At 44.7% G+C, this 23,921-nt stretch overlaps 1 protein-coding gene and 1 long non-coding RNA gene across 7 annotated transcripts in view; one reads left to right on the top strand and one right to left on the bottom strand.

Annotated features, from left to right (window-relative positions):
* Positions 1–352: 352 nt before the first annotated feature.
* LOC135289584 (mucin-4-like) overlaps positions 353–23,921 on the bottom strand; it is a 68,347-nt gene continuing 44,778 nt past the window's right edge. For 3 of the 5 annotated variants that reach the window (XM_064403305.1, XM_064403308.1, XM_064403304.1), the window contains 37 exons: positions 22,836–23,768; positions 22,638–22,697; positions 22,316–22,369; positions 21,717–21,779; positions 20,257–21,189; positions 20,059–20,118; positions 19,737–19,790; positions 19,138–19,200; positions 17,678–18,610; positions 17,480–17,539; positions 17,158–17,211; positions 16,559–16,621; positions 15,099–16,031; positions 14,901–14,960; positions 14,579–14,632; positions 13,981–14,043; positions 12,521–13,453; positions 12,323–12,382; positions 12,001–12,054; positions 11,402–11,464; positions 9,942–10,874; positions 9,744–9,803; positions 9,422–9,475; positions 8,824–8,886; positions 7,271–8,296; positions 7,073–7,132; positions 6,751–6,804; positions 6,153–6,215; positions 4,693–5,625; positions 4,495–4,554; positions 4,173–4,226; positions 3,574–3,636; positions 2,318–3,046; positions 2,120–2,179; positions 1,798–1,851; positions 1,200–1,262; positions 353–672 (listed from right to left, as the gene is read on the bottom strand). In XM_064403305.1, the coding sequence (XP_064259375.1) occupies positions 458–672; positions 1,200–1,262; positions 1,798–1,851; positions 2,120–2,179; positions 2,318–3,046; positions 3,574–3,636; positions 4,173–4,226; positions 4,495–4,554; positions 4,693–5,625; positions 6,153–6,215; positions 6,751–6,804; positions 7,073–7,132; positions 7,271–8,296; positions 8,824–8,886; positions 9,422–9,475; positions 9,744–9,803; positions 9,942–10,874; positions 11,402–11,464; positions 12,001–12,054; positions 12,323–12,382; positions 12,521–13,453; positions 13,981–14,043; positions 14,579–14,632; positions 14,901–14,960; positions 15,099–16,031; positions 16,559–16,621; positions 17,158–17,211; positions 17,480–17,539; positions 17,678–18,610; positions 19,138–19,200; positions 19,737–19,790; positions 20,059–20,118; positions 20,257–21,189; positions 21,717–21,779; positions 22,316–22,369; positions 22,638–22,697; positions 22,836–23,768 (10,094 nt within the window). In that variant the 3' untranslated portion in view covers positions 353–457. The remainder of the gene's footprint in view (positions 673–1,199; positions 1,263–1,797; positions 1,852–2,119; positions 2,180–2,317; positions 3,047–3,573; positions 3,637–4,172; positions 4,227–4,494; positions 4,555–4,692; positions 5,626–6,152; positions 6,216–6,750; positions 6,805–7,072; positions 7,133–7,270; positions 8,297–8,823; positions 8,887–9,421; positions 9,476–9,743; positions 9,804–9,941; positions 10,875–11,401; positions 11,465–12,000; positions 12,055–12,322; positions 12,383–12,520; positions 13,454–13,980; positions 14,044–14,578; positions 14,633–14,900; positions 14,961–15,098; positions 16,032–16,558; positions 16,622–17,157; positions 17,212–17,479; positions 17,540–17,677; positions 18,611–19,137; positions 19,201–19,736; positions 19,791–20,058; positions 20,119–20,256; positions 21,190–21,716; positions 21,780–22,315; positions 22,370–22,637; positions 22,698–22,835; positions 23,769–23,921) is intronic. The other 2 variants (XM_064403306.1, XM_064403307.1) reach the window with 2 other exon arrangements.
* On the top strand, positions 6,197–23,110 carry LOC135289587 (uncharacterized). 2 transcript variants are annotated; one of them, XR_010352343.1, is made up of 7 exons: positions 6,197–6,867; positions 8,746–9,538; positions 11,324–12,117; positions 13,903–14,695; positions 16,481–17,274; positions 19,060–19,853; positions 21,639–23,110. It is a non-coding gene; the product is annotated as an uncharacterized LOC135289587 (long non-coding RNA). The 2 variants fall into 2 exon arrangements; XR_010352342.1 differs by lacking the exon at positions 21,639–23,110 and having other exon boundaries at positions 19,060–20,805.

Raw genomic sequence — 23,921 nt, forward strand, 5'->3', positions numbered from 1 at the left:
AACCACTCCCCACTCTGTTCCCCATTGGAAGTGGTGGTGTCACTCCTTCCCAGCTCCTCCGTTTGACCCTAACGTTACTGCTTTCTTTGTACCCCCACCCCTCCCACTCTTCCTTGGTTGTATACCATGACCCCAACCCCTGCTGGGGGCTCTCAGTGCAGTGGGCCTGGGTGGCCTGTGCTTCTGTGAGAGAGAGCAGCACCCTCTTTCCCCGGCTCCTTGATCCTGAGACCCTTCAATTACGGTTGTGGACCTCCTAGCCCCCTCCACATCACTTGGACCATACCATCCCTGGAAATTAGACTGTTCCTCCAATAAAAGCCAGTTGGATGCTTCAGTCAAGAGCCATCCATCTTTTTCTGCTTGAGCGTATATTTATTCCATCCAGGACTGAGCGAAAGGCGGTCTGGGGGAGTTGGTTATCCAGATTGGGAGGAGACCGCCCTCGGGAAGACGATCACCCAGACAGCACCTGCCCAGGGGTTCCTGCATTGGGAGACATACTGAAGTAGACTGAATCACTTCCAGACACAGTAAGGCTTCTACTGGGTGACATACTGAAGTAGATTGAGTCATTTCCAGACGAAGGATAGCTTATGCTGGATGGCATACTGGAGCCTGAGTCACTTCCAGACACAGTATAGGTTCTGTACATTGGCTCTCCCCAGTGTCCTGGAATAAAAACAATGCATATAACCTTATCAGGAGAGAATCTACTTTTGCTGTTTGTTAAATACCCCTCACAAGAGTACCTATGTGAGGTACTTCCAAGTTTTTGCTTCTGATCTTAGTTGCTTATTTGAAACACAGGAGCCATAATTATTATATATCAATCTTTAAGAGACAAAGGGCATTACCATAAGTATCTTGCCCTACGCAGGATTGTAACGACACATTGTTCCACGTATTCTCACAGACATATTTTACACACCATCATGATAATTTCTAGGGTGTGTTTTTTAAGCAAGGAAACAACCTTGTACAGTGGGACAAAAACTTTAATTCCTGTGTTAGTTACACCACCCCTTTGTTGTCTGAAAATTGTCTCTGAAGATGTCTGTTTGCACTAGATGTGTTGCTCCAAAGCCATTCTCCTAAAGCGCTGTTGTGTTTGCCTACAGAAGCTGTGCAGCATGAAGGTGGATGCTGTCTCTGAACCCATATCCAAGTGAGTATAATTTCTTGAAAAGCAGACTTACCATCAGGAGGAGGACCACGAGGCGTACTGGCTCCTTGGGGTTGAAAGAGAAAGGCAGAAGGCCCTGTTCAGAGGAAGGAAATTTACTTCAGAGCAGGTACATTTTTAAAAGCAAGGAAATACAAGAAACTGAAATGGTTATGGTTGGAAGGAAAAGCTATTACAAAAATGTGAATGGTTTATAAGAGAAAGAATGGAAGAACCCTTTGGTTCTTAAAAAAAAAGAAAGAAAAAAACCCCCCGCTATTCAAAAAAAACCAAACCCCCACCCACTCACCACGACCACTCCCCAAAAGCAAAACAATCCAAGCGACCCAGCAGCTAAAGTCAGGGCAATATCAAAATTATCAAAGCAAATGAAGGACTCGTTATAAAAGGAATCCTCCAGCAGTAATTTTAATCTCTGTGTTAGCTTTCAGCATCCCCTTTCTGTTCTGAAGAGCACCTTCGAATGTTTCTGTTTGCGCTAACTTTATTGCTCCATTATGGTTCCCATTAAGTGTTGTTGTATTTGCCTACAGAAGCTGAGCAGCAGGAAGGGAGTTGCTGTTGAGGAAGGCAGACCCCGGTGACTACAATTGCTTGAAAAACAGACTTACCAGCAGGAGGAAGAGGAGAAGGAAGAGGAGCACGAGCTGGAGGTGCACGAAGAGCTTGGGAGGGAATAGGAATACAAATATACTCCGGTCAGAGACAGCAAAATTACTTCAGAAGAGGTAAATGTTTAAAAGCAAGGAAATGCACAGAACTGAAATGTTGCAAGACATGGCGGTTTCTAAATGTTGGCAGTAGTGTTATTGCTCCGTTGTGTTTACAATGAAGACTGGTTGTATTTGTCTGCAGAAGCTGTGCAGCATGAAGGGTGATGCTGGCTCTGAAGCCACATCCAAATGACTATAATTTCTTGACAAGCAGACTTACCATCACCAGCAGGAAGAGGACCACGAGGTGAAATGGGTCCTTGGGGATGCCGGAAGGAATCTGTTGAGAGACAGTAAATTAACTTCAGAGATGGTAAATTTTAAATACCAAGGAGACGCATGAAAAAGAAATGGTTATGGTTGGAAGGAAAGGCAATGTTGGTTCGAGAGAGAGGAAAGGTTCTGTAGGATGACACACCGGAGGATAGGTCGCTTCCAGACACAGTGTAGGTTCTGTTGGGTGACATACTGAAGTATCCTGAGAGACTTCCAGATGAAGGATAGCTTATGCTGGATGGCATACTGAAGCCTGAATTGCTTCCAGACACAGTGTAGGTTCTGTTGGGTGACATACTGAAGTATCCTGAGAGACTTCCAGAGGAAGGATAGCTTATGCTGGATGGCATACTGAAGACTGAATCGCTTCCAGACACAGTATAGGTTCTGTTGGGTGGTATAGGGAAGACTGAGTCACTTCCAGAAAAAGAATAGGATGTGTTGGGTGACATCCTGAAGACTGAGTCACTTCCAGAAAGAGTCTGGCTCCTGCTGGGAGCAATAGTGGAGATTGAGTTGATTCCAGAGAAACTGTCAGTTCTGCTGGGTGACATCCTGAAGACTGAGTCACTTCCAGAGGAAAGATAGCTTATGCCAGATGGCATACTGGCGCCTGCGTCACTCCCAGAAACAGTGTAGGTTCTGTTGGGTGACCTACTGAAGTAGCCTGAGTCACTTCCAGAGGAAGGATAGCTTATGCTGGATGGCATACTGGAGCCTGAGTCACTTCCAGACACAGTATAGGTTCTGTTGGGTGACCTACTGAAGTAGCCTGAGTCACTTCCAGAGGAAGGATAGCTTATGCTGGATGGCATACTGGAGCCTGAGTCAGACACAGTATAGGTTCTGTACCTTGGCCCTCCCCAGTGTCCTGGAATAAAAACAACGCATATAACCTTATCAGGAGAGAATCTACTTTTGCTGTTTGTTAAATACCCCTCACAAGAGTACCTATGTGAGGTACTTGCAAGTGTTTGCTTCTTGTCTTAGTTGCTTATTTGAAACACAGGAGCCATAATTATTATATATCAATCTTTCAGAGACAAAGGGCATTACCATAAGTATCTTGCCCTAGGCAGGATCGTAACGACACATTGTTCCACGCATTCTCAGAGACATATTTTACACACCATCATGATAATTTCTAGGGTGTGTTTTTTAAGCAAGGAAACAACCTTGTACAGTGGGACAAAAACTTTAATTCCTGTGTTAGTTACACCACCCCTTTGTTGTCTGAAAATTGTCTCTGAAGATGTCTGTTTGCACTAGATGTGTTGCTCCAAAGCCATTCTCCTAAAGCGCTGTTGTGTTTGCCTACAGAAGCTGTGCAGCATGAAGGTGGATGCTGTCTCTGAACCCATATCCAAGTGAGTATAATTTCTTGAAAAGCAGACTTACCATCAGGAGGAGGACCACGAGGCGTACTGGCTCCTTGGGGTTGAAAGAGAAAGGCAGAAGGCCCTGTTCAGAGGAAGGAAATTTACTTCAGAGCAGGTACATTTTTAAAAGCAAGGAAATACAGGAAACTGAAATGGTTATGGTTGGAAGGAAAAGCTATTACAAAAATGTGAATGGTTTATAAGAGAAAGAAAGGAAGAACCCTTTGGTTCTTAAAAAAAAAAGAAAGAAAAAAACCCCCCGCTATTCAAAAAAAACCAAACCCCCACCCACTCACCACGACCACTCCCCAAAAGCAAAACAATCCAAGCAACCCAGCAGCTAAACTCAGGGCAATATCAAAATTATCAGAGCAAATGAAGGACTCGTTTTAAAAGGAATCCTCCAGCAGTAATTTTAATCTCTGTGTTAGCTTTCAGCATCCCCTTTCTGTTCTGAAGAGCACCTTCGAATGTTTCTGTTTGCGCTAACTTTATTGCTCCATTATGGTTCCCATTAAGTGTTGTTGTATTTGCCTACAGAAGCTGAGCAGCAGGAAGGGAGTTGCTGTTGAGGAAGGCAGACCCCGGTGACTACAATTGCTTGAAAAACAGACTTACCAGCAGGAGGAAGAGGAGAAGGAAGAGGAGCACGAGCTGGAGGTGCACGAAGAGCTTGGGAGGGAATAGGAATACAAATATACTCCGGTCAGAGACAGCAAAATTACTTCAGAAGAGGTAAATGTTTAAAAGCAAGGAAATGCACAGAACTGAAATGTTGCAAGACATGGCGGTTTCTAAATGTTGGCAGTAGTGTTATTGCTCCGTTGTGTTTACAATGAAGACTGGTTGTATTTGTCTGCAGAAGCTGTGCAGCATGAAGGGTGATGCTGGCTCTGAAGCCACATCCAAATGACTATAATTTCTTGACAAGCAGACTTACCATCACCAGCAGGAATAGGACCACGAGGTGAAATGGGTCCTTGGGGATGCCGGAAGGAATCTGTTGAGAGACAGTAAATTAACTTCAGAGATGGTAAATTTTAAATACCAAGGAGACGCATGAAAAGGAAATGGTTATGGTTGGAAGGAAAGGCAATGTTGGTTCGAGAGAGAGGAAAGGTTCTGTAGGATGACACACCGGCGGATAGGTCGCTTCCAGACACAGTGTAGGTTCTGTTGGGTGACATGCTGAAGTAGCCTGAGTCACTTCCAGAGGAAGGATAGCTTATGCTGGATGGCATACTGGAGCCTGAGTCACTTCCAGACACAGTATAGGTTCTGTTGGGTGACATGCTGAAATAGCCTGAGTCACTTCCAGAGGAAGAATAGCTTATGCTGGATGGCATACTGGAGCCTGAGTCAGACACAGTATAGGTTCTGTTGGGTGACATACTGGAGTAGCCTGAGACACTTCCAGAGGAAGGATAGCTTATGCTGGAAGGCATACTGAAGACTGAATCGCTTCCAGACACAGTATAGGTTCTGTTGGGTGGCATAAGGAAGACTGAGTCACTGCCAGGAAAAGAATAGGATGTGTTGGGTGACATCCTGAAGACTGAATCACTTCCAGAAAGAGTATGGCTCCTGCTGGGAGCAATAGTGGAGATTGAGTTGATTCCAGAGAAACTGTCAGTTCTGCTGGGTGACATCCTGAAGACTGAGTCACTTCCAGAGGAAAGATAGCTTATGCCAGATGGCATACTGGCGCCTGCGTCACTCCCAGACACAGTGTAGGTTCTGTTGGGTGACCTACTGAAGTAGCCTGAGTCGCTTCCAGAGGAAGAATAGCTTATGCTGGATGGCATACTGGAGCCTGAGTCACTTCCAGACACAGTGTATGTTCTGTTGGGTGACATACTGAAGTAGCCTGAGTCACTTCCAGAGGAAGGATAGCTTATGCTGGATGGCATACTGGAGCCTGAGTCGCTTCCAGACACAGTATAGGTTATGTTGGGTGACATACTGAAGTAGCCTGAGTCACTTCCAGATGAAGAATAGCTTATGCTGGATGGCATACTGGAGCCTGAGTCAGACACAGTATAGGTTCTGTACCTTGGCCCTCCCCAGTGTCCTGGAATAAAAACAACGCATATAACCTTATCAGGAGAGAATCTACTTTTGCTGTTTGTTAAATACCCCTCACAAGAGTACCTATGTGAGGTACTTGCAAGTGTTTGCTTCTTGTCTTAGTTGCTTATTTGAAACACAGGAGCCATAATTATTATATATCAATCTTTAAGAGACAAAGGGCATTACCATAAGTATCTTGCCCTAGGCAGGATCGTAACGACACATTGTTCCACGCATTCTCACAGACATATTTTACACACCATCATGATAATTTCTAGGGTGTGTTTTTTAAGCAAGGAAACAACCTTGTACAGTGGGACAAAAACTTTAATTCCTGTGTTAGTTACACCACCCCTTTGTTGTCTGAAAATTGTCTCTGAAGATGGCTGTTTGCACTAGATGTGTTGCTCCAAAGCCATTCTCCTAAAGCGCTGTTGTGTTTGCCTACAGAAGCTGTGCAGCATGAAGGTGGATGCTGTCTCTGAACCCATATCCAAGTGAGTATAATTTCTTGAAAAGCAGACTTACCATCAGGAGGAGGACCACGAGGCGTACTGGCTCCTTGGGGTTGAAAGGGAAAGGCAGAAGGCCCTGTTCAGAGGAAGGAAATTTACTTCAGAGCAGGTACATTTTTAAAAGCAAGGAAATACAAGAAACTGAAATGGTTATGGTTGGAAGGAAAAGCTATTACAAAAATGTGAATGGTTTATAAGAGAAAGAAAGGAAGAACCCTGTGGTTCTTAAAAAAAAAAGAAAGAAAAAACCCCCCCGCTATTCAAAAAAACCAAACCCCCACCCACTCACCATGACCACTCCCCAAAAGCAAAACAATCCAAGCAACCCAGCAGCTAAACTCAGGGCAATATCAAAATTATCAAAGCAAATGAAGGACTCGTTATAAAAGGAATCCTCCAGCAGTAATTGTAATCTCTGTGTTAGCTTTCAGCATCCCCTTTCTGTTCTGAAGAGCACCTTTGAATGTTTCTGTTTGCGCTAACTTTATTGCTCCATTATGGTTGCCATTAAGTGTTGTTGTATTTGCCTACAGAAGCTGAGCAGCAGGAAGGGAGTTGCTGTTGAGGAAGGCAGACCCCGGTGACTACAATTGCTTGAAAAACAGACTTACCAGCAGGAGGAAGAGGAGAAGGAAGAGGAGCACGAGCTGGAGGTGCACGAAGAGCTTGGGAGGGAATAGGAATACAAATATACTCCGGTCAGAGACAGCAAAATTACTTCAGAAGAGGTAAATGTTTAAAAGCAAGGAAATGCACAGAACTGAAATGTTGCAAGACATGGCGGTTTCTAAATGTTGGCAGTAGTGTTATTGCTCCGTTGTGTTTACAATGAAGACTGGTTGTATTTGTCTGCAGAAGCTGTGCAGCATGAAGGGTGATGCTGGCTCTGAAGCCACATCCAAATGACTATAATTTCTTGACAAGCAGACTTACCATCACCAGCAGGAAGAGGACCGCGAGGTGAAATGGGTCCTTGGGGATGCCGGAAGGAATCTGTTGAGAGACAGTAAATTAACTTCAGAGATGGTAAATTTTAAATACCAAGGAGACGCATGAAAAGGAAATGGTTATGGTTGGAAGGAAAGGCAATGTTGGTTGGAGAGAGAGGAAAGGTTCTGTAGGATGACACACCGGCGGATAGGTCGCTTCCAGACACAGTGTAGGTTCTGTTGGGTGACATGCTGAAGTAGCCTGAGTCACTTCCAGAGGAAGGATAGCTTATGCTGGATGGCATACTGGAGCCTGAGTCACTTCCAGACACAGTATAGGTTCTGTTGGGTGACATGCTGAAATAGCCTGAGTCACTTCCAGAGGAAGAATAGCTTATGCTGGATGGCATACTGGAGCCTGAGTCAGACACAGTATAGGTTCTGTTGGGTGACATACTGGAGTAGCCTGAGACACTTCCAGAGGAAGGATAGCTTATGCTGGAAGGCATACTGAAGACTGAATCGCTTCCAGACACAGTATAGGTTCTGTTGGGTGGCATAAGGAAGACTGAGTCACTGCCAGGAAAAGAATAGGATGTGTTGGGTGACATCCTGAAGACTGAGTCACTTCCAGAAAGAGTATGGCTCCTGCTGGGAGCAATAGTGGAGATTGAGTTGATTCCAGAGAAACTGTCAGTTCTGCTGGGTGACATCCTGAAGACTGAGTCACTTCCAGAGGAAAGATAGCTTATGCCAGATGGCATACTGGCACCTGCGTCACTCCCAGACACAGTGTAGGTTCTGTTGGGTGACCTACTGAAGTAGCCTGAGTCGCTTGCAGAGGAAGGATAGCTTATGCTGGATGGCATACTGGAGCCTGAGTCAGACACAGTATAGGTTCTGTTGGGTGACATACTGAAGTAGCCTGAGTCACTTCCAGAGGAAGGATAGCTTATGCTGGATGGCATACTGGAGCCTGAGTCAGACACAGTGTAGGTTCTGTTGGGTGACATACTGAAGTAGCCTGAGTCACTTCCAGAGGAAGGATAGCTTATGCTGGATGGCATACTGGAGCCTGAGTCGCTTCCAGACACAGTGTAGGTTATGTTGGGTGACATACTGAAGTAGCCTGAGTCACTTCCAGATGAAGAATAGCTTATGCTGGATGGCATACTGGAGCCTGAGTCAGACACAGTATAGGTTCTGTACCTTGGCCCTCCCCAGTGTCCTGGAATAAAAACAATGCATATAACCTTATCAGGAGAGAATCTACTTTTGCTGTTTGTTAAATACCCCTCACAAGAGTACCTATGTGAGGTACTTGCAAGTGTTTGCTTCTTGTCTTAGTTGCTTATTTGAAACACAGGAGCCATAATTATTATATATCAATCTTTAAGAGACAAAGGGCATTACCATAAGTATCTTGCCCTAGGCAGGATCGTAACGACACATTGTTCCACGCATTCTCACAGACATATTTTACACACCATCATGATAATTTCTAGGGTGTGTTTTTTAAGCAAGGAAACAACCTTGTACAGTGGGACAAAAACTTTAATTCCTGTGTTAGTTACACCACCCCTTTGTTGTCTGAAAATTGTCTCTGAAGATGTCTGTTTGCACTAGATGTGTTGCTCCAAAGCCATTCTCCTAAAGCGCTGTTGTGTTTGCCTACAGAAGCTGTGCAGCATGAAGGTGGATGCTGTCTCTGAACCCATATCCAAGTGAGTATAATTTCTTGAAAAGCAGACTTACCATCAGGAGGAGGACCACGAGGCGTACTGGCTCCTTGGGGTTGAAAGGGAAAGGCAGAAGGCCCTGTTCAGAGGAAGGAAATTTACTTCAGAGCAGGTACATTTTTAAAAGCAAGGAAATACAAGAAACTGAAATGGTTATGGTTGGAAGGAAAAGCTATTACAAAAATGTGAATGGTTTATAAGAGAAAGAAAGGAAGAACCCTTTGGTTCTTAAAAAAAAAGAAAGAAAAAACCCCCCCGCTATTCAAAAAAAACCAAACCCCCACCCACTCACCATGACCACACCCCAAAAGCAAAACAATCCAAGCAACCCAGCAGCTAAACTCAGGGCAATATCAAAATTATCAAAGCAAATGAAGGACTCGTTATAAAAGGAATCCTCCAGCAGTAATTTTAATCTCTGTGTTAGCTTTCAGCATCCCCTTTCTGTTCTGAAGAGCACCTTCGAATGTTTCTGTTTGCGCTAACTTTATTGCTCCATTATGGTTGCCATTAAGTGTTGTTGTATTTGCCTACAGAAGCTGAGCAGCAGGAAGGGAGTTACTGTTGAGGAAGGCAGACCCCGGTGACTACAATTGCTTGAAAAACAGACTTACCAGCAGGAGGAAGAGGAGAAGGAAGAGGAGCACGAGCTGGAGGTGCACGAAGAGCTTGGGAAGGAATAGGAATACAAATATACTCCGGTCAGAGACAACAAAATTACTTCAGAAGAGGTAAATGTTTAAAAGCAAGGAAATGCACAGAACTGAAATGTTGCAAGACATGACGGTTTCTAAATGTTGGCAGTAGTGTTATTGCTCCGTTGTGTTTACAATGAAGACTGGTTGTATTTGTCTGCAGAAGCTGTGCAGCATGAAGGGTGATGCTGGCTCTGAAGCCACATCCAAATGACTATAATTTCTTGACAAGCAGACTTACCATCACCAGCAGGAAGAGGACCACGAGGTGAAATGGGTCCTTGGGGATGCCGGAAGGAATCTGTTGAGAGACAGTAAATTAACTTCAGAGATGGTAAATTTTAAATACCAAGGAGACGCATGAAAAGGAAATGGTTATGGTTGGAAGGAAAGGCAATGTTGGTTGGAGAGAGAGGAAAGGTTCTGTAGGATGACACACCGGCGGATAGGTCGCTTCCAGACACAGTGTAGGTTCTGTTGGGTGACATGCTGAAGTAGCCTGAGTCACTTCCAGAGGAAGGATAGCTTATGCTGGATGGCATACTGGAGCCTGAGTCACTTCCAGACACAGTATAGGTTCTGTTGGGTGACATGCTGAAATAGCCTGAGTCACTTCCAGAGGAAGAATAGCTTATGCTGGATGGCATACTGGAGCCTGAGTCAGACACAGTATAGGTTCTGTTGGGTGACATACTGGAGTAGCCTGAGACACTTCCAGAGGAAGGATAGCTTATGCTGGAAGGCATACTGAAGACTGAATCGCTTCCAGACACAGTATAGGTTCTGTTGGGTGGCATAAGGAAGACTGAGTCACTGCCAGGAAAAGAATAGGATGTGTTGGGGGACATCCTGAAGACTGAATCACTTCCAGAAAGAGTATGGCTCCTGCTGGGAGCAATAGTGGAGATTGAGTTGATTCCAGAGAAACTGTCAGTTCTGCTGGGTGACATCCTGAAGACGGAGTCACTTCCAGAAGAAAGATAGCTTATGCCAGATGGCATACTGGCGCCTGCGTCACTCCCAGAAACAGTGTAGGTTCTGTTGGGTGACCTACTGAAGTAGCCTGAGTCGCTTCCAGAGGAAGAATAGCTTATGCTGGATGGCATACTGGAGCCTGAGTCACTTCCAGACAGAGTGTATGTTCTGTTGGGTGACATACTGAAGTAGCCTGAGTCACTTCCAGAGGAAGGATAGCTTATGCTGGATGGCATACTGGAGCCTGAGTCGCTTCCAGACACAGTATAGGTTCTGTTGGGTGACATACTGAAGTAGCCTGAGTCACTTCCAGATGAAGAATAGCTTATGCTGGATGGCATACTGGAGCCTGAGTCAGACACAGTATAGGTTCTGTACCTTGGCCCTCCCCAGTGTCCTGGAATAAAAACAACGCATATAACCTTATCAGGAGAGAATCTACTTTTGCTGTTTGTTAAATACCCCTCACAAGAGTACCTATGTGAGGTACTTGCAAGTGTTTGCTTCTTGTCTTAGTTGCTTATTTGAAACACAGGAGCCATAATTATTATATATCAATCTTTAAGAGACAAAGGGCATTACCATAAGTATCTTGCCCTAGGCAGGATCGTAACGACACATTGTTCCACGCATTCTCAGAGACATATTTTACACACCATCATGATAATTTCTAGGGTGTGTTTTTTAAGCAAGGAAACAACCTTGTACAGTGGGACAAAAACTTTAATTCCTGTGTTAGTTACACCACCCCTTTGTTGTCTGAAAATTGTCTCTGAAGATGTCTGTTTGCACTAGATGTGTTGCTCCAAAGCCATTCTCCTAAAGCGCTGTTGTGTTTGCCTACAGAAGCTGTGCAGCATGAAGGTGGATGCTGTCTCTGAACCCATATCCAAGTGAGTATAATTTCTTGAAAAGCAGACTTACCATCAGGAGGAGGACCACGAGGCGTACTGGCTCCTTGGGGTTGAAAGAGAAAGGCAGAAGGCCCTGTTCAGAGGAAGGAAATTTACTTCAGAGCAGGTACATTTTTAAAAGCAAGGAAATACAAGAAACTGAAATGGTTATGGTTGGAAGGAAAAGCTATTACAAAAATGTGAATGGTTTATAAGAGAAAGAAAGGAAGAACCCTTTGGTTCTTAAAAAAAAAGAAAGAAAAAAACCCCCCCGCTATTCAAAAAAAACCAAACCCCCACCCACTCACCATGACCACTCCCCAAAAGCAAAACAATCCAAGCAAGCCAGCAGCTAAACTCAGGGCAATATCAAAATTATCAAAGCAAATGAAGGACTCGTTATAAAAGGAATCCTCCAGCAGTAATTGTAATCTCTGTGTTAGCTTTCAGCATCCCCTTTCTGTTCTGAAGAGCACCTTCGAATGTTTCTGTTTGCGCTAACTTTATTGCTCCATTATGGTTGCCATTAAGTCTTGTTGTATTTGCCTACAGAAGCTGAGCAGCAGGAAGGGAGTTGCTGTTGAGGAAGGCAGACCCCGGTGACTACAATTGCTTGAAAAACAGACTTACCAGCAGGAGGAAGAGGAGAAGGAAGAGGAGCACGAGCTGGAGGTGCACGAAGAGCTTGGGAGGGAATAGGAATACAAATATACTCCGGTCAGAGACAGCAAAATTACTTCAGAAGAGGTAAATGTTTAAAAGCAAGGAAATGCACAGAACTGAAATGTTGCAAGACATGGCGGTTTCTAAATGTTGGCAGTAGTGTTATTGCTCCGTTGTGTTTACAATGAAGACTGGTTGTATTTGTCTGCAGAAGCTGTGCAGCATGAAGGGTGATGCCGGCTCTGAAGCCACATCCAAATGACTATAATTTCTTGACAAGCAGACTTACCATCACCAGCAGGAATAGGACCACGAGGTGAAATGGGTCCTTGGGGATGCCGGAAGGAATCTGTTGAGAGACAGTAAATTAACTTCAGAGATGGTAAATTTTAAATACCAAGGAGACGCATGAAAAGGAAATGGTTATGGTTGGAAGGAAAGGCAATGTTGGTTCGAGAGAGAGGAAAGGTTCTGTAGGATGACACACCGGCAGATAGGTCGCTCCCAGACACAGTGTAGGTTCTGTTGGGTGACATGCTGAAGTAGCCTGAGTCACTTCCAGAGGAAGGATAGCTTATGCTGGATGGCATACTGGAGCCTGAGTCACTTCCAGACACAGTATAGGTTCTGTTGGGTGACATGCTGAAATAGCCTGAGTCACTTCCAGAGGAAGAATAGCTTATGCTGGATGGCATACTGGAGCCTGAGTCAGACACAGTATAGGTTCTGTTGGGTGACATACTGGAGTAGCCTGAGACACTTCCAGAGGAAGGATAGCTTATGCTGGAAGGCATACTGAAGACTGAATCGCTTCCAGACACAGTATAGGTTCTGTTGGGTGGCATAAGGAAGACTGAGTCACTGCCAGGAAAAGAATAGGATGTGTTGGGTGACATCCTGAAGACTGAGTCACTTCCAGAAAGAGTATGGCTCCTGCTGGGAGCAATAGTGGAGATTGAGTTGATTCCAGAGAAACTGTCAGTTCTGCTGGGTGACATCCTGAAGACTGAGTCACTTCCAGAGGAAAGATAGCTTATGCCAGATGGCATACTGGCGCCTGCGTCACTCCCAGAAACAGTGTAGGTTCTGTTGGGTGACCTACTGAAGTAGCCTGAGTCGCTTCCAGAGGAAGGATAGCTTATGCTGGATGGCATACTGGAGCCTGAGTCACTTCCAGACACAGTATAGGTTCTGTTGGGTGACCTACTGAAGTAGCCTGAGTCACTTCCAGAGGAAGGATAGCTTATGCTGGATGGCATACTGGAGCCTGAGTCGCTTCCAGACACAGTGTAGGTTATGTTGGGTGACATACTGAAGTAGCCTGAGTCGCTTCCAGAGGAAGGATAGCTTATGCTGGATGGCATACTGGAGCCTGAGTCAGACACAGTATAGGTTCTGTACCTTGGCCCTCCCCAGTGTCCTGGAATAAAAACAATGCATATAACCTTATCAGGAGAGAATCTACTTTTGCTGTTTGTTAAATACCCCTCACAAGAGTACCTATGTGAGGTACTTGCAAGTGTTTGCTTCTTGTCTTAGTTGCTTATTTGAAACACAGGAGCCATAATTATTATATATCAATCTTTAAGAGACAAAGGGCATTACCATAAGTATCTTGCCCTAGGCAGGATCGTAACGACACATTGTTCCACGCATTCTCACAGACATATTTTACACACCATCATGATAATTTCTAGGGTGTGTTTTTTAAGCAAGGAAACAACCTTGTACAGTGGGACAAAAACTTTAATTCCTGTGTTAGTTACACCACCCCTTTGTTGTCTGAAAATTGTCTCTGAAGATGTCTGTTTGCACTAGATGTGTTGCTCCAAAGCCATTCTCCTAAAGCGCTGTTGTGTTTGCCTACAGAAGCTGTGCAGCATGAAGGTGGATGCTGTCTCTGAACCCATATCCAAGTGAGTATAATTTCTTGAAAAGCAGACTTACCATCAGGAGGAGGACCACGAGGCGTACTGGCTCCTTGGGGTTGAAAGGGAAAGGCAGAAGGCCCTGTTCAGAGGAAGGAAATTTACTTCAGAGCAGGTACATTTTTAAAAGCAAGGAAATACAAGAAACTGAAATGGTTATGGTTGGAAGGAAAAGCTATTACAAAAATGTGAATGGTTTATAAGAGAAAGAAAGGAAGAACCCTTTGGTTCTTAAAAAAAAAGAAAGAAAAAACCCCCCCGCTATTCAAAAAAAACCAAACCCCCACCCACTCACCATGACCACACCCCAAAAGCAAAACAATCCAAGCAACCCAGCAGCTAAACTCAGGGCAATATCAAAATTATCAAAGCAAATGAAGGACTCGTTATAAAAGGAATCCTCCAGCAGTAATTTTAATCTCTGTGTTAGCTTTCAGCATCCCCTTTCTGTTCTGAAGAGCACCTTCGAATGTTTCTGTTTGCGCTAACTTTATTGCTCCATTATGGTTGCCATTAAGTGTTGTTGTATTTGCCTACAGAAGCTGAGCAGCAGGAAGGGAGTTACTGTTGAGGAAGGCAGACCCCGGTGACTACAATTGCTTGAAAAACAGACTTACCAGCAGGAGGAAGAGGAGAAGGAAGAGGAGCACGAGCTGGAGGTGCACGAAGAGCTTGGGAAGGAATAGGAATACAAATATACTCCGGTCAGAGACAACAAAATTACTTCAGAAGAGGTAAATGTTTAAAAGCAAGGAAATGCACAGAACTGAAATGTTGCAAGACATGACGGTTTCTAAATGTTGGCAGTAGTGTTATTGCTCCGTTGTGTTTACAATGAAGACTGGTTGTATTTGTCTGCAGAAGCTGTGCAGCATGAAGGGTGATGCTGGCTCTGAAGCCACATCCAAATGACTATAATTTCTTGACAAGCAGACTTACCATCACCAGCAGGAAGAGGACCACGAGGTGAAATGGGTCCTTGGGGATGCCGGAAGGAATCTGTTGAGAGACAGTAAATTAACTTCAGAGATGGTAAATTTTAAATACCAAGGAGACGCATGAAAAGGAAATGGTTATGGTTGGAAGGAAAGGCAATGTTGGTTGGAGAGAGAGGAAAGGTTCTGTAGGATGACACACCGGCGGATAGGTCGCTTCCAGACACAGTGTAGGTTCTGTTGGGTGACATGCTGAAGTAGCCTGAGTCACTTCCAGAGGAAGGATAGCTTATGCTGGATGGCATACTGGAGCCTGAGTCACTTCCAGACACAGTATAGGTTCTGTTGGGTGACATGCTGAAATAGCCTGAGTCACTTCCAGAGGAAGAATAGCTTATGCTGGATGGCATACTGGAGCCTGAGTCAGACACAGTATAGGTTCTGTTGGGTGACATACTGGAGTAGCCTGAGACACTTCCAGAGGAAGGATAGCTTATGCTGGAAGGCATACTGAAGACTGAATCGCTTCCAGACACAGTATAGGTTCTGTTGGGTGGCATAAGGAAGACTGAGTCACTGCCAGGAAAAGAATAGGATGTGTTGGGGGACATCCTGAAGACTGAATCACTTCCAGAAAGAGTATGGCTCCTGCTGGGAGCAATAGTGGAGATTGAGTTGATTCCAGAGAAACTGTCAGTTCTGCTGGGTGACATCCTGAAGACGGAGTCACTTCCAGAAGAAAGATAGCTTATGCCAGATGGCATACTGGCGCCTGCGTCACTCCCAGAAACAGTGTAGGTTCTGTTGGGTGACCTACTGAAGTAGCCTGAGTCGCTTCCAGAGGAAGAATAGCTTATGCTGGATGGCATACTGGAGCCTGAGTCACTTCCAGACAGAGTGTATGTTCTGTTGGGTGACATACTGAAGTAGCCTGAGTCACTTCCAGAGGAAGGATAGCTTATGCTGGATGGCATACTGGAGCCTGAGTCGCTTCCAGACACAGTATAGGTTCTGTTGGGTGACATACTGAAGTAGCCTGAGTCACTTCCAGATGAAGAATAGCTTATGCTGGATGGCATACTGGAGCCTGAGTCAGACACAGTATAGGTTCTGTACCTTGGCCCTCCCCAGTGTCCTGGAATAAAAACAACGCATATAACCTTATCAGGAGAGAATCTACTTTTGCTGTTTGTTAAATACCCCTCACAAGAGTACCTATGTGAGGTACTTGCAAGTGTTTGCTTCTTGTCTTAGTTGCTTATTTGAAACACAGGAGCCATAATTATTATATATCAATCTTTAAGAGACAAAGGGCATTACCATAAGTATCTTGCCCTAGGCAGGATCGTAACGACACATTGTTCCACGCATTCTCAGAGACATATTTTACACACCATCATGATAATTTCTAGGGTGTGTTTTTTAAGCAAGGAAACAACCTTGTACAGTGGGACAAAAACTTTAATTCCTGTGTTAGTTACACCACCCCTTTGTTGTCTGAAAATTGTCTCTGAAGATGTCTGTTTGCACTAGATGTGTTGCTCCAAAGCCATTCTCCTAAAGCGCTGTTGTGTTTGCCTACAGAAGCTGTGCAGCATGAAGGTGGATGCTGTCTCTGAACCCATATCCAAGTGAGTATAATTTCTTGAAAAGCAGACTTACCATCAGGAGGAGGACCACGAGGCGTACTGGCTCCTTGGGGTTGAAAGAGAAAGGCAGAAGGCCCTGTTCAGAGGAAGGAAATTTACTTCAGAGCAGGTACATTTTTAAAAGCAAGGAAATACAAGAAACTGAAATGGTTATGGTTGGAAGGAAAAGCTATTACAAAAATGTGAATGGTTTATAAGAGAAAGAAAGGAAGAACCCTTTGGTTCTTAAAAAAAAAGAAAGAAAAAAACCCCCCCGCTATTCAAAAAAAACCAAACCCCCACCCACTCACCATGACCACTCCCCAAAAGCAAAACAATCCAAGCAAGCCAGCAGCTAAACTCAGGGCAATATCAAAATTATCAAAGCAAATGAAGGACTCGTTATAAAAGGAATCCTCCAGCAGTAATTGTAATCTCTGTGTTAGCTTTCAGCATCCCCTTTCTGTTCTGAAGAGCACCTTCGAATGTTTCTGTTTGCGCTAACTTTATTGCTCCATTATGGTTGCCATTAAGTCTTGTTGTATTTGCCTACAGAAGCTGAGCAGCAGGAAGGGAGTTGCTGTTGAGGAAGGCAGACCCCGGTGACTACAATTGCTTGAAAAACAGACTTACCAGCAGGAGGAAGAGGAGAAGGAAGAGGAGCACGAGCTGGAGGTGCACGAAGAGCTTGGGAGGGAATAGGAATACAAATATACTCCGGTCAGAGACAGCAAAATTACTTCAGAAGAGGTAAATGTTTAAAAGCAAGGAAATGCACAGAACTGAAATGTTGCAAGACATGGCGGTTTCTAAATGTTGGCAGTAGTGTTATTGCTCCGTTGTGTTTACAATGAAGACTGGTTGTATTTGTCTGCAGAAGCTGTGCAGCATGAAGGGTGATGCCGGCTCTGAAGCCACATCCAAATGACTATAATTTCTTGACAAGCAGACTTACCATCACCAGCAGGAATAGGACCACGAGGTGAAATGGGTCCTTGGGGATGCCGGAAGGAATCTGTTGAGAGACAGTAAATTAACTTCAGAGATGGTAAATTTTAAATACCAAGGAGACGCATGAAAAGGAAATGGTTATGGTTGGAAGGAAAGGCAATGTTGGTTCGAGAGAGAGGAAAGGTTCTGTAGGATGACACACCGGCAGATAGGTCGCTCCCAGACACAGTGTAGGTTCTGTTGGGTGACATGCTGAAGTAGCCTGAGTCACTTCCAGAGGAAGGATAGCTTATGCTGGATGGCATACTGGAGCCTGAGTCACTTCCAGACACAGTATAGGTTCTGTTGGGTGACATGCTGAAATAGCCTGAGTCACTTCCAGAGGAAGAATAGCTTATGCTGGATGGCATACTGGAGCCTGAGTCAGACACAGTATAGGTTCTGTTGGGTGACATACTGGAGTAGCCTGAGACACTTCCAGAGGAAGGATAGCTTATGCTGGAAGGCATACTGAAGACTGAATCGCTTCCAGACACAGTATAGGTTCTGTTGGGTGGCATAAGGAAGACTGAGTCACTGCCAGGAAAAGAATAGGATGTGTTGGGTGACATCCTGAAGACTGAGTCACTTCCAGAAAGAGTATGGCTCCTGCTGGGAGCAATAGTGGAGATTGAGTTGATTCCAGAGAAACTGTCAGTTCTGCTGGGTGACATCCTGAAGACTGAGTCACTTCCAGAGGAAAGATAGCTTATGCCAGATGGCATACTGGCGCCTGCGTCACTCCCAGAAACAGTGTAGGTTCTGTTGGGTGACCTACTGAAGTAGCCTGAGTCGCTTCCAGAGGAAGGATAGCTTATGCTGGATGGCATACTGGAGCCTGAGTCACTTCCAGACACAGTATAGGTTCTGTTGGGTGACCTACTGAAGTAGCCTGAGTCACTTCCAGAGGAAGGATAGCTTATGCTGGATGGCATACTGGAGCCTGAGTCGCTTCCAGACACAGTGTATGTTCTGTTGGGTGACCTACTGAAGTAGCCTGAGTCGCTTCCAGAGGAAGGATAGCTTATGCTGGATGGCATACTGGAGCCTGAGTCAGACACAGTATAGGTTCTGTACCTTGGCCCTCCCCAGTGTCCTGGAATAAAAACAACGCATATAACCTTATCAGGAGAGAATCTACTTTTGCTGTTTGTTAAATACCCCTCACAAGAGTACCTATGTGAGGTACTTGCAAGTGTTTGCTTCTTGTCTTAGTTGCTTATTTGAAACACAGGAGCCATAATTATTATATATCAATCTTTCAGAGACAAAGGGCATTACCATAAGTATCTTGCCCTAGGCAGGATCGTAACGACACATTGTTCCACGCATTCTCAGAGACATATTTTACACACCATCATGATAATTTCTAGGGTGTGTTTTTTAAGCAAGGAAACAACCTTGTACAGTGGGACAAAAACTTTAATTCCTGTGTTAGTTACACCACCCCTTTGTTGTCTGAAAATTGTCTCTGAAGATGTCTGTTTGCACTAGATGTGTTGCTCCAAAGCCATTCTCCTAAAGCGCTGTTGTGTTTGCCTACAGAAGCTGTGCAGCATGAAGGTGGATGCTGTCTCTGAACCCATATCCAAGTGAGTATAATTTCTTGAAAAGCAGACTTACCATCAGGAGGAGGACCACGAGGCGTACTGGCTCCTTGGGGTTGAAAGAGAAAGGCAGAAGGCCCTGTTCAGAGGAAGGAAATTTACTTCAGAGCAGGTACATTTTTAAAAGCAAGGAAATACAAGAAACTGAAATGGTTATGGTTGGAAGGAAAAGCTATTACAAAAATGTGAATGGTTTATAAGAGAAAGAAAGGAAGAACCCTTTGGTTCTTAAAAAAAAAGAAAGAAAAAAACCCCCCCGCTATTCAAAAAAAAACAAACCCCCACCCACTCACCACGACCACTCCCCAAAAGCAAAACAATCCAAGCAACCCAGCAGCTAAACTCAGGGCAATATCAAAATTATCAAAGCAAATGAAGGACTCGTTATAAAAGGAATCCTCCAGCAGTAATTTTAATCTCTGTGTTAGCTTTCAGCATCCCCTTTCTGTTCTGAAGAGCACCTTCGAATGTTTCTGTTTGCGCTAACTTTATTGCTCCATTATGGTTCCCATTAAGTGTTGTTGTATTTGCCTACAGAAGCTGAGCAGCAGGAAGGGAGTTGCTGTTGAGGAAGGCAGACCCCGGTGACTACAATTGCTTGAAAAACAGACTTACCAGCAGGAGGAAGAGGAGAAGGAAGAGGAGCACGAGCTGGAGGTGCACGAAGAGCTTGGGAGGGAATAGGAATACAAATATACTCCGGTCAGAGACAGCAAAATTACTTCAGAAGAGGTAAATGTTTAAAAGCAAGGAAATGCACAGAACTGAAATGTTGCAAGACATGGCGGTTTCTAAATGTTGGCAGTAGTGTTATTGCTCCGTTGTGTTTACAATGAAGACTGGTTGTATTTGTCTGCAGAAGCTGTGCAGCATGAAGGGTGATGCCGGCTCTGAAGCCACATCCAAATGACTATAATTTCTTGACAAGCAGACTTACCATCACCAGCAGGAATAGGACCACGAGGTGAAATGGGTCCTTGGGGATGCCGGAAGGAATCTGTTGAGAGACAGTAAATTAACTTCAGAGATGGTAAATTTTAAATACCAAGGAGACGCATGAAAAGGAAATGGTTATGGTTGGAAGGAAAGGCAATGTTGGTTCGAGAGAGAGGAAAGGTTCTGTAGGATGACACACCGGCGGATAGGTCGCTTCCAGACACAGTGTAGGTTCTGTTGGGTGACATGCTGAAGTAGCCTGAGTCACTTCCAGAGGAAGGATAGCTTATGCTGGATGGCATACTGGAGCCTGAGTCACTTCCAGACACAGTATAGGTTCTGTTGGGTGACATGCTGAAATAGCCTGAGTCACTTCCAGAGGAAGAATAGCTTATGCTGGATGGCATACTGGAGCCTGAGTCAGACACAGTATAGGTTCTGTTGGGTGACATACTGGAGTAGCCTGAGACACTTCCAGAGGAAGGATAGCTTATGCTGGAAGGCATACTGAAGACTGAATCGCTTCCAGACACAGTATAGGTTCTGTTGGGTGGCATAAGGAAGACTGAGTCACTGCCAGGAAAAGAATAGGATGTGTTGGGTGACATCCTGAAGACTGAATCACTTCCAGAAAGAGTATGGCTCCTGCTGGGAGCAATAGTGGAGATTGAGTTGATTCCAGAGAAACTGTCAGTTCTGCTGGGTGACATCCTGAAGACTGAGTCACTTCCAGAGGAAAGATAGCTTATGCCAGATGGCATACTGGCGCCTGCGTCACTCCCAGACACAGTGTAGGTTCTGTTGGGTGACCTACTGAAGTAGCCTGAGTCGCTTCCAGAGGAAGAATAGCTTATGCTGGATGGCATACTGGACCCTGAGTCACTTCCAGACACAGTATAGGTTCTGTTGGGTGACATACTGAAGTAGCCTGAGTCACTTCCAGAGGAAGGATAGCTTATGCTGGATGGCATACTGGAGCCTGAGTCGCTTCCAGACACAGTGTATGTTCTGTTGGGTGACATACTGAAGTAGCCTGAGTCACTTCCAGATGAAGAATAGCTTATGCTGGATGGCATACTGGAGCCTGAGTCAGACACAGTATAGGTTCTGTACCTTGGCCCTCCCCAGTGTCCTGGAATAAAAACAACGCATATAACCTTATCAGGAGAGAATCTACTTTTGCTGTTTGTTAAATACCCCTCACAAGAGTACCTATGTGAGGTACTTGCAAGTGTTTGCTTCTTGTCTTAGTTGCTTATTTGAAACACAGGAGCCATAATTATTATATATCAATCTTTCAGAGACAAAGGGCATTACCATAAGTATCTTGCCCTAGGCAGGATCGTAACGACACATTGTTCCACGCATTCTCAGAGACATATTTTACACACCATCATGATAATTTCTAGGGTGTGTTTTTTAAGCAAGGAAACAACCTTGTACAGTGGGACAAAAACTTTAATTCCTGTGTTAGTTACACCACCCCTTTGTTGTCTGAAAATTGTCTCTGAAGATGTCTGTTTGCACTAGATGTGTTGCTCCAAAGCCATTCTCCTAAAGCGCTGTTGTGTTTGCCTACAGAAGCTGTGCAGCATGAAGGTGGATGCTGTCTCTGAACCCATATCCAAGTGAGTATAATTTCTTGAAAAGCAGACTTACCATCAGGAGGAGGACCACGAGGCGTACTGGCTCCTTGGGGTTGAAAGAGAAAGGCAGAAGGCCCTGTTCAGAGGAAGGAAATTTACTTCAGAGCAGGTACATTTTTAAAAGCAAGGAAATACAGGAAACTGAAATGGTTATGGTTGGAAGGAAAAGCTATTACAAAAATGTGAATGGTTTATAAGAGAAAGAAAGGAAGAACCCTTTGGTTCTTAAAAAAAAAAGAAAGAAAAAAACCCCCCGCTATTCAAAAAAAACCAAACCCCCACCCACTCACCACGACCACTCCCCAAAAGCAAAACAATCCAAGCAACCCAGCAGCTAAACTCAGGGCAATATCAAAATTATCAAAGCAAATGAAGGACTCGTTATAAAAGGAATCCTCCAGCAGTAATTTTAATCTCTGTGTTAGCTTTCAGCATCCCCTTTCTGTTCTGAAGAGCACCTTCGAATGTTTCTGTTTGCGCTAACTTTATTGCTCCATTATGGTTCCCATTAAGTGTTGTTGTATTTGCCTACAGAAGCTGAGCAGCAGGAAGGGAGTTGCTGTTGAGGAAGGCAGACCCCGGTGACTACAATTGCTTGAAAAACAGACTTACCAGCAGGAGGAAGAGGAGAAGGAAGAGGAGCACGAGCTGGAGGTGCACGAAGAGCTTGGGAGGGAATAGGAATACAAATATACTCCGGTCAGAGACAGCAAAATTACTTCAGAAGAGGTAAATGTTTAAAAGCAAGGAAATGCACAGAACTGAAATGTTGCAAGACATGGCGGTTTCTAAATGTTGGCAGTAGTGTTATTGCTCCGTTGTGTTTACAATGAAGACTGGTTGTATTTGTCTGCAGAAGCTGTGCAGCATGAAGGGTGATGCTGGCTCTGAAGCCACATCCAAATGACTATAATTTCTTGACAAGCAGACTTACCATCACCAGCAGGAATAGGACCACGAGGTGAAATGGGTCCTTGGGGATGCCGGAAGGAATCTGTTGAGAGACAGTAAATTAACTTCAGAGATGGTAAATTTTAAATACCAAGGAGACGCATGAAAAGGAAATGGTTATGGTTGGAAGGAAAGGCAATGTTGGTTCGAGAGAGAGGAAAGGTTCTGTAGGATGACCCACCGGCGGATAGGTCGCTTCCAGACACAGTGTAGGTTCTGTTGGGTGACATGCTGAAGTAGCCTGAGTCACTTCCAGAGGAAGGATAGCTTATGCTGGATGGCATACTGGAGCCTGAGTCACTTCCAGACACAGTATAGGTTCTGTTGGGTGACATGCTGAAATAGCCTGAGTCACTTCCAGAGGAAGAATAGCTTATGCTGGATGGCATACTGGAGCCTGAGTCAGACACAGTATAGGTTCTGTTGGGTGACATACTGGAGTAGCCTGAGACACTTCCAGAGGAAGGATAGCTTATGCTGGATGGCATACTGAAGACTGAATCGCTTCCAGACACAGTATAGGTTCTGTTGGGTGGCATAAGGAAGACTGAGTCACTGCCAGGAAAAGAATAGGATGTGTTGGGTGACATCCTGAAGACTGAATCACTTCCAGAAAGAGTATGGCTCCTGCTGGGAGCAATAGTGGAGATTGAGTTGATTCCAGAGAAACTGTCAGTTCTGCTGGGTGACATCCTGAAGACTGAGTCACTTCCAGAGGAAAGATAGCTTATGCCAGATGGCATACTGGCGCCTGCGTCACTCCCAGAAACAGTGTAGGTTCTGTTGGGTGACCTACTGAAGTAGCCTGAGTCGCTTCCAGAGGAAGGATAGCTTATGCTGGATGGCATACTGGAGCCTGAGTCACTTCCAGACACAGTATAGGTTCTGTTGGGTGACATACTGAAGTAGCCTGAGTCACTTCCAGAGGAAGGATAGCTTATGCTGGATGGCATACTGGAGCCTGAGTCGCTTCCAGACACAGTGTATGTTCTGTTGGGTGACATACTGAAGTAGCCTGAGTCACTTCCAGATGAAGAATAGCTTATGCTGGATGGCATACTGGAGCCTGAGTCAGACACAGTATAGGTTCTGTACCTTGGCCCTCCCCAGTGTCCTGGAATAAAAACAACGCATATAACCTTATCAGGAGAGAATCTACTTTTGCTGTTTGTTAAATACCCCTCACAAGAGTACCTATGTGAGGTACTTGCAAGTGTTTGCTTCTTGTCTTAGTTGCTTATTTGAAACACAGGAGCCATAATTATTA

The sequence above is a fragment of the Passer domesticus genome, chromosome Z (genome assembly GCF_036417665.1).
Source record: "Passer domesticus isolate bPasDom1 chromosome Z, bPasDom1.hap1, whole genome shotgun sequence".
Lineage (NCBI taxonomy): Eukaryota > Metazoa > Chordata > Aves > Passeriformes > Passeridae > Passer > Passer domesticus.